At 49.5% G+C, this 16,309-nt stretch overlaps 6 protein-coding genes across 6 annotated transcripts; 2 read left to right on the top strand and 4 right to left on the bottom strand.

Moving 5' to 3' along the window:
- Positions 1-296: 296 nt before the first annotated feature.
- Positions 297-3,328, bottom strand: ASPVEDRAFT_134547 (kinesin family protein; the record flags this gene model as incomplete). Its single annotated transcript, XM_040807141.1, has 2 exons — positions 297-3,069; positions 3,129-3,328. 2 exons carry the CDS (start codon positions 3,326-3,328, stop codon positions 297-299), a joined length of 2,973 nt encoding a protein of 990 aa, XP_040669346.1.
- A 495-nt stretch (positions 3,329-3,823) lies between these two features.
- On the bottom strand, positions 3,824-4,931 carry ASPVEDRAFT_171018 (uncharacterized protein). The gene is made up of 2 exons (XM_040808701.1): positions 4,742-4,931; positions 3,824-4,662 (listed from the first exon to the last, which is right to left on the bottom strand). The coding sequence occupies exons 1-2, from the start codon at positions 4,742-4,744 to the stop codon at positions 4,225-4,227; spliced, it is 441 nt and encodes a 146-aa protein (XP_040669347.1). The 5' UTR covers positions 4,745-4,931; the 3' UTR covers positions 3,824-4,224.
- A 110-nt stretch (positions 4,932-5,041) lies between these two features.
- Positions 5,042-5,719, top strand: ASPVEDRAFT_30098 (uncharacterized protein; the record flags this gene model as incomplete). The annotated part of the gene is made up of 2 exons (XM_040810317.1): positions 5,042-5,498; positions 5,565-5,719. 2 exons carry the CDS (start codon positions 5,042-5,044, stop codon positions 5,717-5,719), a joined length of 612 nt encoding a protein of 203 aa, XP_040669348.1.
- A 1,831-nt stretch (positions 5,720-7,550) lies between these two features.
- On the top strand, positions 7,551-10,384 carry ASPVEDRAFT_134188 (cyclic nucleotide-binding domain protein; the record flags this gene model as incomplete). Its single annotated transcript, XM_040807100.1, has 2 exons — positions 7,551-9,974; positions 10,040-10,384. 2 exons carry the CDS (start codon positions 7,551-7,553, stop codon positions 10,382-10,384), a joined length of 2,769 nt encoding a protein of 922 aa, XP_040669349.1.
- Positions 10,385-12,158: 1,774 nt separating this feature from the next.
- slx4 lies at positions 12,159-14,763 on the bottom strand (the record flags this gene model as incomplete). Its single annotated transcript, XM_040814865.1, has 2 exons — positions 12,159-13,901; positions 13,963-14,763. The coding sequence occupies 2 exons, from the start codon at positions 14,761-14,763 to the stop codon at positions 12,159-12,161; spliced, it is 2,544 nt and encodes an 847-aa protein (XP_040669350.1).
- A 628-nt stretch (positions 14,764-15,391) lies between these two features.
- On the bottom strand, positions 15,392-16,236 carry ASPVEDRAFT_63236 (EKC/KEOPS complex subunit CGI121/TPRKB; the record flags this gene model as incomplete). The annotated part of the gene is made up of 3 exons (XM_040815665.1): positions 15,944-16,236; positions 15,762-15,884; positions 15,392-15,706 (listed from the first exon to the last, which is right to left on the bottom strand). The coding sequence occupies exons 1-3, from the start codon at positions 16,100-16,102 to the stop codon at positions 15,392-15,394; spliced, it is 597 nt and encodes a 198-aa protein (XP_040669351.1). The 5' UTR covers positions 16,103-16,236.
- Between the last annotated feature and the right edge of the window lie 73 nt (positions 16,237-16,309).

A 16,309-nucleotide genomic window follows, 5' to 3' on the forward strand; every position in this document is an offset into this window, starting at 1 on the left:
GGCCGGTCTCAATAATTACAATTTGCGAATTCTCTTGAATCAGATTGGCAATTGGTTGATTGGGCCATCAGCTAACGACCCCCATGTTGGTTGAAACTCCAAAGCAGGTTCTGTTATTGTACAAATTGCAATGAATAGTATGTCCCATGAAAAGAAAAGCAAAGAAAAGACTGCACCACGCCATCCCAGCGTACCGTATCGCCAAACAATGTAAACAAAGAGATTAAAAAAAAAAAAAAATCAATCATTAACCTGCCAATCCTGAGTTGGATGGATCCTTTCTGATATCTTTAACATTACCAACCGCCGAAAGCACTCAGTCGAGATGTGTCTCGGCCTGAGAAGCTAAAGTCTCTAGGACGGATGTCTCCACCAAATGTCGTGCGTCTCTGGCTCGTGTTCTTCTTGATTGGGAGGCTTCGAGGGCCCAAGACCGATGAACGCTTGTTCTCGGCCTCCTTGTCACCCTTCGCCATCCGCCTTGCCTGTGCCGTGAACATTGTATTCTCCGGCGGAGAGCTACCGTAAGAGCCCGATGACGGGCTTCGGCGACGCTGGGCACGAACAGCAGTTGCAGATGCACCAGGGCCGAACGAACCAACCGAGATACGTCTCATGGCGGTGCTAATCCTTCTCACATCATCCTTGCTTGCTTTCCATTCGCCCTTGGGAGGCTCAGGCACGGGGGAAGAGGAGAAGTTTCCGCTTGAACTCCTCACTGCGATCCGAGATGGACGCTCCGCGGATGCGCGATTCAAGAAACTGCTGTTCTCAATGTCACGCAGAGGAGTGCCCTGGTCAGAATGGGGAAGGGATGCCGTGGGAGCGGCAGGGATCGGGGAGCTGCCAGCCTTCTTGGATAGGAATCCGGTCTTGAATCTATTATTCTTTGGAATGCTTAGTGGTTGGTCTGTGGGAGTCGGAATCGGCGATGAGCCGCCTGCAGGGCTGAAGCTTCGAGTTGGCACTGGGATTCCACGTGGGATTGGAGATGATCTTGGGAGTGTGGGCTCTCCAGGACTTTCACTTCGAGGAACCGGGGTAGCTTCGCGTTTTTGTGGTGTTTTCTGAATCTCAGTCAACGTGCCATCTTGCTCGTCATCCTTCCACCGAACACTCCGCTTCGGTGGTTTTGCTTGTACCTTCTTCGGCGAGAAACTGACGCTCTTCCGTCCGCTGCCCATCTTACGACGGCGAGGAGATCCTCTCGTCGGTGAAGCTGGAGCTGTTGGGTGTAAAGCAACTGCTGCATTCATGCTCTTTCCAGGGGGGACGATTGCTAGGCTCAGCCTCTTCTTCTGCTTCGACGGCGAAGCTTTAGTCGGGCTAGCCGGCATGGTTGGCAAGTTGCCATCTGGTTTGACGACGCTTGAGGTTACGGCATAGCATGAATCCAGCATCTTGGTCAGACTCCGCTTCCCCATTTCCACTGCCTCATCCTCACTCAGGTGCATGATACCCTCGATTGAAGAAGCCATCTCAAAGTGCGCCTGCAATAACACCTGTACGGTGGCAGTTTCTCCTCCCTTATCGTGTTCTGCTACTGCTGAAAGAGCCTCTCGCTCGGTATTTGACCTCAATAGCTCCGCCTCGCGCCGAAGGTTGGTAATGTCACTTTTATCGCTAGTTTCGAATTCCTGGAGCTGCTGGACGGCGTTTTCAACGGCAGAAGTCATACCACGCTCCCAATCACTCTTCGCTAGACGCTGGTGATAGTGTTGCCGACTCCCTTCCAGTTCCAACAGGATCCCTTGGGCTGTTCTCCGAATAGCCTGAAGGTTAGGCAACGGCACCTCGATTTCAGAATTGGCGCAGACGTTATCGAAAGCCGCGATCCATGACGATAGCAGGCCAATCCTGCGGCTAACCTGCTTCAATTTTACCATGTTGTTGGTTCTCTCTTGTCTTTCCGGCAGCGAATGATCATAGGCATTCCGGATTCGGACAAGTCCCTCTCGGACAGCAGCATCCTTCTTTTCCGTTTGTTTCTTGAATTTGGCAAAAGCGACCTTTTCAGATTCCTTCTGCTGTGCTTTGAGCTCGTTGATCAATGCCATCTGTTCATCGATCTTCACGAGGAAGTCCTTAACGTGGCGATTAACGTTAAAAACATTCCGCGTGACTTTCGTTTGGATGTTCTTCGCCCGGTTGGCATAGCGCAACGTGTTTTGAGTCTCATCGAAATGCTGGCTGGAAGGACTGACACAGACGATCATGACCGTCTTACAGTTTCCGCCAAGTGAAAACTTGAGGAGCCGTGTCAGTTTCGAGTTTCGATAAGGGACATGGTTTCGTTTGCGTGGATCACAGAGTGCATTTATGCAGCTACCGAGGGCGAGGAGAGATTTGTTGATGTTTGCACCTTCAAAAAGTCGTTCTCCCCTGTTTTTTGTTGCGCTCGCACGCTCGCTTCCAGCCAAGTCGATGATGCTGAATGTTGCCATTGTATGTGGTTCGTTAATGTCGGCGTTCCTGTCCTTCTGTGCAATGTTGATTTGAAGAACTGCATGGGATCGAGAAGAAGTGGCATTTGCCTCTGTTGGGGACATTGTCCGACTGGCGTTTCCCTTCATAATCATATCCATAACTTCCTGTACAGATTTCGGGCTATGGCTCGACAATCCAGATACAGATACTGCTTTATTTGTGTCTTCTCGCAAGGACAAGCCGCCCTTTGTGCCACCAGGAACAAGCAAATCGCGAATGGTTTCGTTGTAGATTTCGAGGAACGAAAGAGATAGTTCTGTGTGCTTCTCCCCAGATCTTTCCTCGATACGCTCAAACAACTCCTGCATGGTGAGGAAGATTATACCTGGTTGTTGCGGGGTACCAGTAATAGTGTGTGTCTTTCCACACCCGGTCGCTCCATAAGCAAAGACAGTGGCATTGTATCCGTCAAGGACGCTATCGAGGAGGCTTCTTGTGGTCGATTCGTAAACTTCTCCTTGGCTGGAATTCTGATCGAAAATCCGGTCGAATGCGAAAGTCTGATCTTTCACGCGTTTACCGTTGGGAACAACACTCCTGGAGAATTTGTGTACGGGGTTGTCTTCCGGGGGGTCGAATACCCTTTTCAAGATTTGGTTAGCACACGCCTAAAACATGCAAAGAAAACACCCTATACTTACAGGCATCTGTCATCAATGACCTTCACAATAGATCGAAGGCCCTTCTGATTCAGCTTTGGGGTTGGTGCCCCGGCCAGAGAACCATCACCAAGAAACAGCGGTCCATCATCACATTTCGTGATCTGCGCCGCCTCTCTTATTGTGAACGGTCTGACTCGAACAGCAACGGTGATAGAAGAGGAGTCGTTGGGAGGCCCCATATTGTCGGATTGTTGTCGAAAAGTAATTGTTGTCGGCGTTGAAAAGTGGTAAAACTGAGGGCCGTCCGCCCCGTACCGTTTGCTGTGACACTTGCAGGGCGCGAAATAGGTACTAACGAGCAAACAAAAGAGATAAGAAACAAAGCTGTCCGATGAAGAATGTTGACAAGAGTGGGCCTTTTTCTCCCGAGATCCCCAGAGACTCCCCTGTTCAGGTGCAGTCAAGGTCGAGTGGAGGCTTCAAGCCACTTGTGTGAGTTGTTGACATCTCCCGCTTGTTATGCGGGCGGCGTTGCTCGAGCAACACGCGGGCCGTGTGTATAAAGCGGCTAAGGCCGTGTGTTTTGGACACTCCCATGTGGACCTAGCTTGACTTGGCTTGGACTCGGTATGAATACGGTCAAATTTATATCGACACGCACCAGATTGGGCAGGGATGTGTTTCATCTATATCCCGAAACAGACATACAATTGCACATCATGAATCGAGAGAGTGCCACGTTAGGGGCATGCTTCTTCGTGCTCCTCGCATTCTTATTTAAAGGAGCAATGCTATTGGATCACGGCAGTCATGACAACAAAGGCCAAAAAGAAACAGAGCAAACTGAGCACCGATGATAGCATTACTGACGGAGCACAAGTCAATCTCGAGCGGTGTACAGTGTACACTTCAAATGCTGCTCCATCATTAAATTTGCTATTTTTATATCTCCGGGTGAATGTAAACCATGCTCCGGCAGAAAAAACTTTCCCGGCCAGAGAACTTTCTTCCAGTTATAAGAAGCACCGCGAACTCCTTCCAGTAAACTCTATACAAACCCTTGCGCCAAAGAACAAGACAACACGAAATCCGAAGCAAAATAAGGGACAGCATAAGGATATCAGCAGTCAACTCGTTATACTATCTCTTCTTCGTCATCAAGGCTCGGTACAACGACATCCCAGCCAGGATCCTCTAAGTCGAGATCGGTAGAGCCCTCTTTTCCTGGCTTTCGAAACCTAAAGGCGACTGCCTGCCCGTTATTAAGTTCTGCAGCTTTCAGGCTTTGAGATGTAGATTTAGTCCCCCCTCGCTTGGGTGCCTCATCATCGAACTCTAGTGCTTCGAGGCTTATCCATCCTTTCTCCAAGTCATTCTTATCAACTGCAACTCCAAGTTCGATCTCGGCAGGATCTTCGGGGACCGGGTCGCCATTGATATCATTCAAGCCGCGCGCTTGAAGGGCTTTGAGGAGCGCAGATTTGGCACTGGGGATAGTCTCGGAAGGCGGAAGCATCAAAAGCACGGTCGTTCTGTGTTTTTTGAACAGTAGGGTCCAGCTGAACGACTCGGACTATGAGTTTTACACAAGTGAGTTAGAATAGTTCGATAAATCCCAGGGAAATCGCTCAGAGGTGAGCGGCTTAACTTACCATGGTGTCGAGGTAGCTTGATGAGGCTGGTTGGAAAAGCTCTGGCGGGTCCTTGGCGCTATTGAGACTTGAAGTTGCGGGTACGAGCCGGAGAACATATTATTACGGAGTAGTCTTCCCGCAACTCTCTCACGTCAGAGATCTCGTCCAAAAATCCAGGAGCTTCAAAACAGCTTGATTTTTGAAGTCCAACGTCTTTTTTTTTTTTTTTTTTTCTTTTTTTCGCAGGAGAACAGGTTTTTGTCGAGACTACCCTAAATCCGTAAAAGAAAGGCCGCAACTCGGTCTCTTCCTCCCACAATGGACACAGAACAGCCCCCCAGGCCAAGCGGCGCAGAATCCACGACTCTGTACAAGATCCTCCATTGGGACAAGTTCTTCGAGTCCGAAGCACCGCCCCGATTGGGGATGGAGGTTGGCCGGCGACTGCCATTAAGCGCCACGTCTGCTTTCTCAGCAGGACTGGCTATCGGTGCAACTCACGGCAGCAAGAAGGCTGCATATCGTTTCCGCGCTGAAAACGCCCATCGCTTTCCCACTACGCCGACCGGATGGTTCCAATACCACAAAACCAAGAATTACATTTCTATTGTTGGAGGAGTCAAGGAAGGAATGAAAATGGGGTTCAAACTTGGTGCAGGTGCGCTGGCATTCTGTCTCTTCGAGGAGACGGTTGACTATGCTCGTCACGACCAGAGGGATTTCATATCCACAGTCACCGCTGGGTTATCATTTTCCGGTATTTACAGTTTACTAGGTAAGTGCCACGCTAGCCCGAGTATATTGATCCAAGGGGAATGAAGCTTATATCCATACTCTATAGCTCGGCACGATGTATATACCGCGGCGCGAACAACCAAACTTGGCCTGAAACTAAGTCTGGCGTATGGACTGATGCAGGATGCGCTTGAGTCCTTGAAAGGCAACCGACCTGCCTATGTTGATTTTATCCTCGGCCATCGATCAAAGCCCGAATGAAACAACTCGGAGAGATTAAAAATAACATGTGTTCGCCAAGCACACCTCGCCATCATGACGGCTGTCCACTTGGTTTGGTTCCACGATCTCACGAAAGGCTATGAGGTGCATGCTACAGCCTAGGCGTACTACTACGCTTGGGGCGGAAAGCAAGCCTCCCAAGCGAGATCGATCCCTGTTAATGGCCCCGATTCCGGTCGTCACCAGGCTTTTCTATGCAGTCAGCATACGCTGGCAGCTCGGGGATTACTGCCATTTAAGGGGGTGCATAACTGGGTCTCAGATAGTAGTTGTCAAAAAAGGAACGATCTTATACGATTAGATTCGTTGAGGACGCCTTGACAAAAACTCGGATACAATAGCCGCGCATCCAGGATGCTCTGAATATCTTGGCCGCCTTTTCTTTATCTCCAGGGGTATGCTGCACTCAACATCAGGTGATTCCGTGCTGCTCTCCGCAGGGAGTCCGTGCTTGGATTGGCGGGATAGTGGATGGATTTCTATTTTCTCTCGATCTTTTTCTCGTTTCAGGTTTTTCAATGGAATAAGAAACGCGCCCAAACTGATACTCAAGCTGTTGCTCTGAAATTAGCAGATGATGTAATTTAGGTAGATTAGATCGATCTGAAACAGTTCCCATGAAATCCGAGGCAGCCAAAAATAATCTCATGCAGGAGGATGCAAATAATCCAATCCGGTGATTCAGATTCGCGGCGGTACCTGTTCATCTGTTCATCAGGCGGGCGCGCCCTCAGGCACAAGGTATCCCGTGCTTCAGCGATCCGTCTTACCTCTGAGTATGCTCGGCTTTGGGGACTGCCTTTCAGTCAATTCTACTGCTGCGTAGATCAGGGTGGGCATTCGAGTCAGCTTCTTTCAGCTTCGCTGCAACACACCCCGCCATGAAACAAACGGAAGAAAAGCAAGATTACGGGACTCTTTAATGGACTCAGTCCTGCAATTGGGGAAGATCGCAAGAACTTGGAACCCTTCTAGAACTGCTCCAGAACGATCCCTCCTTCTTCCGTGCTTGCGGTGCCGGACCCCTCCATTATCATTGTTCCTCCCAACGAGTACAGCCGTCTCCAAACAGCTTCTTTCTTGATCGTTGTTACTCCTGTCAACCTCCTCTTCTATTTACCCTTCTGAAATATTTTTACTCAGCCTCTGTTCAGCTTATAGATTACGTTTCCGGAAAGGATCATCTTGTGCTCAGCTCCCAAGCCTCAACTTTTCGCGCACAGTCGTTCGTGATTCTGCCCTCGGTCAACGGCGCAAGAGATTCGCCAAGTTGAAAGCAGCAAACATCTTGAGGCCTTCGCACTAGGGATATCTATCTCATACTCGCACGGATCACAGCTGTTTGCTAGCGTCCAGACTCAGTGGTGTTGGTGGAGCTCGGCAGCATTAAATTAATTATTGCCGTTTGACGTGGGAGATCCCCGCCTCCAGAGGTATTCCAGTCTGGCCCAGTTCTCGCTGTACCAAATTTACTACACCTTCCCAAGCTCTCTTACTAACGCAAAATGCTTGCTTTCAGTCCTCTACTCGCTTCGAATCTCCGTGTTTCATCCCATCGATAGCTTTTTTGTGGCTCGAGTCGAACTGCGGCATCGGTCGGCTGCTCAAATGTTTGCTCGCTACTGACCTTTCCCCGCGCCGTGGAACTGGGGATGCTCCTCTGAAGCTCCCGTCACTCCATTTTCGTCGACGTCATCGCTCTGTGTTCTGGGTCTTCCGAACTCTATGCTACTGCTGGGAGCATACAACTGATTTTCTGTGTCCTGTGCTCTATCCCTCCTCGTCCAAAAAAGCGTCAAAGTCGTTCAAAATGCGGCGTCATGGCAGGGCCAGCGGAGGTTCAACCAAAGCTGTGACACCCGTCTCCGACACCGTATCGTTAATCCATTCCTTCGACTCATTCACGAACCCGAATCGCCCGGTGCGCCCGTCGCCATTGGCCTCCTCTAACATCCAAGCTTTGCCTTTGGATCTCATCGATCGACTGCGCTCTTTTCCTTTGTTCCAATCCACTCCGGAGTCGTTTCTCGTCGATGTCGGACAGCACCTACGCCCGCAGCTTTGCGCACCAAACGATTATATATTGACGGAAGGCGATGAGGCAAAGGCAATATATTGGCTGGTACGAGGTGCGGTGTCAGTCACTTCAAGAGATGGAGAAAGTATATACGCAGAGCTTGAGCCGGGCGCCTTTTTTGGCGAAATAGGCGTGCTGATGGATCGACCTCGTACTGCTACCATCATCGCACGATCCCGATGCCTGCTCGTGGTGTTGTCCAAGGAAGATTTCAGGAGAATTCTTCCTCGCTTTCCCGAAGTAGAGCGGGCCATCAGAGACGAAGCTCAAGAACGGTTGATGATATTAGAGAAAAAGAAAAAGGAGACCTCAGTGCCTTCGCCCGAGCTTATAGAGGCAGGTCGAAGAGGATCCAAAAGATTAAGGGAAACCTTCTCTCGTGACATGTCGCTTACTGAACAAAACGGTGCAAGCCTAAAGTTCGTCAATAAGAAACGCAAATCCCCAAGTCCAGGACTGGCTGATGGAACTTCAAGTGCGCTAGCAAATGGGCTCGTTAACGTGCGACTTCTTCTCAAAGAGCTGCCGCTCTTCGCTGGTCTACCCCCGGATATTCTTCATTTTCTAGGCCTTAATGCGCAGCCTCGATCATTCCCGCCGTTCACCGACATCATCAAACAGGATTCCCAGGGACGGGAAGTCTATTTTATAGTTCGTGGCGAGGTGGAAGTCCTAAGCGAGAAAAAGGACTCGCGGAATGGGGGGCGTTCTCTCCCCAATACCATTGAATTTCCGGGTTTCGAGGTGAAAGCGCGCTTGAAACAGGGCCAATACTTCGGCGAGGTAGTCAGCCTTTCCCTTGCGCCTCGCCGAACCGCAACCGTGCGCTCAATTAATGCCGTTGAATGCCTCATGATCAGCGGTGATGTGCTCACTGAATTATGGGATAAATGCCCTCAAGATGTCCGCGATCAGGTAGAACATACCGCCAAAGAGAGACTCAAGACTGCGTCTGATGGCGACGTTGTTATGGCTGAGGCTGGAGACACCGCTGATGCCAGTCCCACCGACGAGAGCTTCAAGATTAGATCTGCTCGTAGGCAATCCATGCCTCTCTTGACTCTTACTGAAACAGAGTTGGATGGCACGCAAAAGCCAAATGGCATAGATGACCATGCCGTATTACGGCCGTCAGACCCAGACCCGTTTCTCAACGTGGGCTTGGATAATGTTCGACTGCGCAGTCGACGAGGGTCTGTTGCTCCATTATCTCCAGAGGAAGTCACTCGAGATCAGCAGCGACCATCGCCTCCTTCCGAACCTTTGTCTAGCAGTTCATCTTTTCGCACCCTTTCGGATACCCCAGCCACACCGACAGCGCAGAAGACACGGCGCGAACCTAGCAATGAAAATCAAGGAACCCTGCCAGATAATGTTCTTGTGCGGATTTTCCAATATCTCGAGCTACATGATCTTCTGCGCCTCCGTGGTGTGTCTCTTCACTGGTCGGAAATCCTCAACACATCCACGAATTTACTCCGATACTTGGATTTGAGTGTCTATAATCGCTGTCTCACTGATGATGTATTGGCAAAAATCGTTTGCCCGTTTATCCGTAATAGGCCGCGCTACATCGATATCAGCAACTGTTTTCACCTGACGGATGAAGGGTTCAATAATTTGGTGAGCACCTGTGGCTCTAATATCGTCGCATGGAAGATGAAGAGCGTTTGGGACGTAACTGCGTCAGCTATCCTGGAGATGGCTCTTAAGGCCAATGGCCTGCAGGAGGTGGATTTGAGCAATTGTCGGAAAGTCAGCGATACACTCCTAGCTCGAATCATTGGTTGGACAACTCCGGGCCCGTATAAGCCCCCAGAGGACACCGGAAAGGGTGGCAAGCCCATCGTTAAACCGACGATATTGACATCGACAAGCGCGACTTTCGGGTGCCCAGAGCTCAAAAGTCTGACGCTGTCGTATTGCAAGCATGTGACTGATAGGTCTATGCACCACATTGCGTCTCATGCAGCTTCCAGGATTGAAGCAATGGACCTGACACGGTGCACCACAATCACTGACCATGGGTTTCAATTCTGGGGTAACGCTCAGTTTACCAACCTGCGGAGGCTATGTTTGGCAGACTGCACCTATCTAACCGATAATGCCATCGTCTATCTCACCAACGCTGCAAAGCAGCTGCAGGAATTGGATCTGGTACGAGAACACTTTTAAACCGCTTACTACTATTTTTTCACTAACCATTTGGCGTCATTTTTTAGTCGTTTTGCTGTGCATTATCAGACACAGCAACTGAAGTCCTTGCTCTGCAGTGCTCTCAATTGACGTACCTAAACATGTCATTTTGTGGCTCTGCCATTTCTGACCCCTCATTACGCAGCATTGGTCTTCATCTTCTGCATCTAAGACGTCTATCAGTGCGCGGCTGCGTCCGCGTCACCGGTGCTGGCGTGGAGTCGGTGGCAGATGGCTGTACTCAGTTAGAAGCCTTCGACGTCAGCCAGTGCAAAAACTTGGGTCCCTGGCTTGAATCTGGTGGGCCCAAAAAGTACAAGAACAAAATAATTTTCGATACCGTCGCCGTGAACGGAAGGCTTTACCGATAGCTCAGGGTTTTGATAAGTCGAGAACATGCTGTTGCATACTTCTCGCGCCTTTTATGCGCCTCGACGCACAGGATATGCCTATTTCTGGGTATATCTATTGGGCCCATGTATTACTCTACAGCGGTCTCCGACTCTCTATTGTTTAATATATTCCCTTCCCCTTCATATCCCGAAACTCTGTTCTTCCTTCTCGACATATATACGGTTCTAATTTCTTTCTTTCGTTTGGGTACTCCGGCTGGATCGTTCACCGGAGTTGAGGATCATATCTTACGGGTCCTTTGTTTTTTCCGGCTGATGACATTTACGAGTCTTACTGCATTGCGTTCATATCTTAAAGCGCGTTCGTCTTGGAGTGTTCATATCCTGGCCATATTCGATCTTTGTCAATTGGGTACTATCTTTTTTTTTTGAACAACTTCTGTCCAGGTGCACAGGAAAGGGCATGGGAGGAGTTTGACTCTGACACAGCTATACCAGCATATTTATATTGCATGTTGGAGCTGACCTGGCTTCCGGATATTCTATATGTACCTTAGATTTCTTATCTTTCCTACCACTTCTTCAATTTGGGGATGGGGGTTCCAGCGCTGAGTGCCGATTCCTAGCTCCGGTCTTGTCTAGAATCCAATGAAGCTCAAAGCATACAAAAACAATGCTGTGCCCTCTTTTTCCTTAACTCAGGCCAAGTTCCATCCCAGCTTTAAAATATTTTGGCGGTTTATCAGTCTGATTAATTTCCCGGGGACTCGCTTTAATCGAAACGCCAATTTACGCTCTAAATTGAACAAATCCCATAGACTGGCTCTCTCTGGCTACATACAAAGCTTCTAAATGGCTCTTTTACCCAGTACCCAAATCCCTTTAATATCCTTTCTACTACTCTACTACTATTACATCAAAGCATTGTCCCCCGTAACGATTGTCCCCTCCCTTATTGACCACAATGAAGACAATGAAGATTCAGTTATCGATGAAAGAAACCCATATCTATAAGGCAAGCGACAATCCTCGAGGGCCTCCAGTATTCACAGCAGAGGGTCTGCTCAGCCTGCCGTGTCTGTTTTCCGTCTCTGTCTTTGGATACCTTACAGGTGCCATCGAGTCTACAGCCAACGAACCGGCTATTAGACGAGTAGACCCCGTACACCTATCCAGACTGCGGTGAAGATACCCGCAGAAAAAGAGAAGAAAAAGAGGTAAAACTGTATCGGATATCAATATCGACAATCACGAAAATCAAAGAAGAAAAAATGGCCCAAACCTTCGAGAAGAAATGCCCGCCTTACACAGGGACAGGTCAAAACCCCTACATGGTTTCGCCTCACTATTTGCAAAAGCCCGATACAAACCTTGCTATAGGGCCTATGACGCTTCCTGAGTGGGCGAAGCCGGCGGGCTTAAGGGTGAAGAAGGAAGTAGTTACTATAACCCTGGATGTAGGGTATGGAGAGAGGCGGTTTTCTCTTGCGCCTGTACGATGTGCTCAGAGGCCACTAGGGGTGAACAATTTTGACGAGACGCGCTTTGATAGAAGTTGGAAATAATGAGTCTTCCTCTTTATATATGGCTCATTTAAGCTTCAAAGTATTCGATGTGTGTGTGTGTGTGTGTGTGTGTGTGTCTTCTCGTATATATACAAATCATAATCATATATCCATGTGATAAGGGTATCCCAAATGTAACTCCGAATATGCAAATTCCCAGAATAGACCAGCACTATAACGGCTGGAGGAATGTTCTTAAAGCAAGATACCAAAAAAAAAAAAAACAGCTAAGAATGACCAGCATTCTTCTTCACCTTGTAACAGCAGCAAATGCCCTTTCTCTCGCACCACTCACGAACAAACCCCGCGCCGACCTCTCTGTCCTCGTTGACGAGATTGAGGCCCTCGGTGTTCAACCATCTTGTAAGATCTTCGAGGTAGATAGGATCATACATGAGTATTTTCTCATGCCAACTAGGCCGTTTCCTTGTTCCAACGGGGCTCTGGCTCTGCCGTGGTTGGGCACGCACGGCCTTTGTGATTTGTTCGCCCAGGTCAGGGAGCTGGGGATTGCTATTCGCTGAAACAAGAGTAATTGATTGCGTGTCTTTGGCTTTTCGAGACGGGCTGCTTGGACTTGAGGGTATGGTAGACGTAGACAGTTCTTGCTTCTTTCTAGCCCCTTTTGGCTGTACCTTGGAGAAGAGTTCGTCGATGATTCTGCTTGGCGATAGAAGGGGCTCGTCCTCCGAGTCTTGAATTTCTTCGACGTCAGTGAAGGATCGCTTTGATGGCGGTTGGCTGCTACGTTCCGTTTGAGCTGAATGGGTCGGCAGGCTACTTTGCTGAGGCTTTGGTTTAGTGGGCGTCCGTTTGCTCTCGTTGGCAGGAATTGTGCTTTCGTTGGTTTCCTCTGTTTGCTGAGAAGTGCCTGGCCGAGGTTTGGGTTGTGCCTTTGACTTCTTTTCAGGAGATTCTGTAGGTTTCTCCGGCCTTTCCTGGATGTTGGATTGTTGAGATTCAGCAGAGACAGTAGGTTTTATCGCGATGGTTTCTTTTGGCTGCAATGCATCGTGGCCTTCTTGGGCGACTGGTCCATACTGAGCAACCCAACATTTCTCAAGAAGCTCGATCATTTTCTTGCGATTTTTAATCGCCTTCAATCCATACCTTTTGATCGCCCGTTCCAATTCAAGGTCAGTCTTCCCATTGAAATTGGGCATCCGCTTGGGCTTCTTGCGCGTCGGTTGTTCAACGACATGAGCGGTAGATGCAGGTGGCTCCTTGTTGACAGGCGTGTCATCTAGCGCCAAACCATCCTTCCGTGATACGTCGTTTGAGTGTCTAGGTTCACTGGCATCGCTGGTTTGATCAATTCTAACAGGTGGAGCAGTAGCCTTGGAACCTTCAGGTGAGTCAACAAGATTGACAACTTCGACGTCTGCAAGTGACCCTTCTGTATCTCTAGCTGCAGCGGACCAAAGGTTTCTTGGGGCCGCAAACCGAGATATGGCAGAGGATGAGTGGGCAGGCCCTGGGCATTGTTTCGATTGGGACGGAAGTGCACCCGACTCCTCCTTCTCCGACTCTTGAAGTGCGGCCTGCGTATCTCTTAATAGAGTTGGAGAATCTGCCCGTTCTAACTGGCTACAGGTACCAAAAACAAGGTCCTGTTGATCTAAGGAATCCAAGGCGTCTTGGGGAGAAAGCACAATTCTCCTTGGCATTTTAAATCCAGAGTTCTCGTCGGCCTTTCTCTTCGCTTTGCGGCTCACCGGTTTATCCGTTGAGCTCTCAGCACCTACGGAGACGTCTTGGCTCGTAAAATCTGAGCAATCCGTATATTTCTCATGATATGACGCTGTTACGCGAGCGGTCAGAGTTGTCAACCGTTTGGCCCGCGTCTTGGGCTTCTTGCTGGGCTTAGACGACTTGGAGGTCGCGGATACGCCCGGGCCTTCCTCACTATTATGGGAATCATCGTCACCTAATGGCTTTGGCTTTGCAGGAAGTACCCTGGAATCCACAAGCTGTTGTGGTCATTGGAATTAGTTGAATAATTTCGACATAGCAGTTAAATGGGTATAGTACCTCTATCCGCCGGCGCTTTGTCGGTCCATTATCCGCAAGCACCTGCGCTCTATCAGGGACAGTAGCAACTCCGTCGTAGCCATAGTCAAAAAGTAAACTGCTGAGGCTATTCTGTCTGCTTTCGACGCCAATCTTATCATCCAGCTCAAGGATCGATTTGGTAGGTTCCTTCGTTGGTGTCCAATCCAATCTCCTCTTGACAGCTGGCTCTAGTTGTAAACCCTCTTCGCAACTATCTTGGTCTTCCTTTCTAGCACTTCCTTCTCGCGCAGACTTTGAGGGTACGTCGCAATCCGCCGGCTTTGCAGTGGCTTTCTTTGACTTTGCAGTACCCGACTTGGTGATCTTCCCAGTTATTGTTTTATTTTTCGGTTTTTCGTCTCCGGCTCCGTTATTAGCTGGTGTTTTCCTTGTCCGCTTAGGTTTTGTTGCCGCATTCTCATTGTTTTCCAAAACAACCTGTTCCAGGTAGCATGAGTCCGCTTGTAGTCCATTTTGAGGCTTTCGGACTCGTGGCATTGATTTTGGTTTGTCTCCCACATCTAATTCGGTCGCAGTCTGCTTTGCCGTGTGTGTATCCTCCGTTGTCCTAGCTTTCGTTGCCGGCTGATTGAACTTCGGAGGGGCGAAGTATCTAGAACGCGTCGGAGGCCGAAACGGTTCAGAGGGCGAGACCAACGGAGACGAAAGGTTATCGTTAAGTGAAACATTTCCCGTGTCTCTCACAGGTTGTGGCGCTGGGCAAATTGCGTTGTGCTCCGGGGAGGAAGAGAGCACGACGATATCGGGAACAGGAGACATCGCGGCGGGGGGGACAAGTCGCAATGATACTGAGCATGCATAGATAATCAGTGAAGAAGTATACCACAGCAAGCCATGCTGGAGACGTTGGGCACCACTCGTAAGGCGGAGTTTGTGAAGCTGAAAGTTTTGGTAAGTCACCTTGTCCACCTTGAAATGTTGGAGATGGGCAATCGATAAGGACGGTCTTGGCAAATACGGGTTACCGCTTTCGGACGAGCCTGTGGTAGGCCAGGCAACCAATGGCATTCAGCCACAGTTCTCCACAGACCTGCATATTGCTCCAAGATCTACGAACTGTCATGGGTATTGGGCTTTTTATAGTAGTTACTGCTGCTATAGACAATGTGAAGTTATATTATCCCTTCAGAGCGGGCTGCTGGAGCGCCAACCGGGTGAGCTGTAGAACCTGTTTGCAGCGGTGTTCTAAAGGCACGACACAATTGAGCGCGACAGGAAGAACTAGCTTCGAAAGTATATCCAGTCGCGGGGTGGCTGCGCCTAAGGGCCAACAGGTTTGCTAGTGCTGGCTTCGTGGATGAGCTAGCCGACTCAAGTCTGCTCGCGTTTCGCATTTTGTGCAAGTCGGGAGGAATGAAGGTTCTGGCGGAATCGACACCGCAAGTACTCAGGTAGCTCCTCGGAGTGCAATCGCTCCCAAGACAGAGAGCTCCAGCCGCTTCTTCCCCTCGTCAGAAGCCCCATTCGCCTGGTTTGACGGAACCGAGGGTAAGGCTCCCAGCTTATAAGCTTTCTTAATCTTCGTTATGTCCGAAATTCCCGACAGTGCCGCATCATCAAAAGGCAAAGGAGTGCCCTGAACGTTTTGCGCTAGGTGCGTGGCAACGGACTCATGGGTAATATCGGGCGTCACGGAGACCTTTATCACAAGTAGGCTGCTTGTAGTGTCGCTGATACCGAACTTTCGAAAAGAATCGGCAATCTAACCTGGGTTAGCTCTGGAAGTCCGACAACTGGCTCGCTATGACTTAACGCACGTTATTTGTCGGACTCAGTGAAAATACGATTTCTGAGTGGATATTGCGGGACTTGAGTCGTTCATTCAGGTAGTCATTGACAGCGCGAAAGACGGATGAGAGGGCATGGGCTCGAGAGAGAACCTGTGCCCATTGTGAGCGAAATTCGCCGGCAGGCAGTTTCATGAATATGCAAAACATACCATACTGGCATCGATAAACGCATATTCAAAGTCTGGGTTCGCCGAGAGAAGCTGCTGCCGTAATTCAGAAGCATTCTGTACATCTTTATAGAGCGCAGCATGTACAGCGAGCGAAGAGGGGAGGTGGGGTAGATGGATTGTTTCTAGAGAAGAGGACATTGTTGGAATCAAGAGATGGAAAAGTGGCTGTAAACTAATATGCGGGTCAACCGATGAGTCAGGTACGAAGCTTCTGGAGCGAGACGCCTCCGTTATCACCGGCGAACTTTTCGATATGAAGCTTCAAATCCAACCCCACGATCGATAGTCTGCCGGAGTTAACAGGGCTATGGCCGAGACTTAGTCATGGTGGTCATGTGACGACTT

Source organism: Aspergillus versicolor (genome assembly GCF_001890125.1).
Source record: "Aspergillus versicolor CBS 583.65 unplaced genomic scaffold ASPVEscaffold_6, whole genome shotgun sequence".
In the NCBI taxonomy this organism is placed as follows: Eukaryota; Fungi; Ascomycota; class Eurotiomycetes; order Eurotiales; family Aspergillaceae; genus Aspergillus; species Aspergillus versicolor.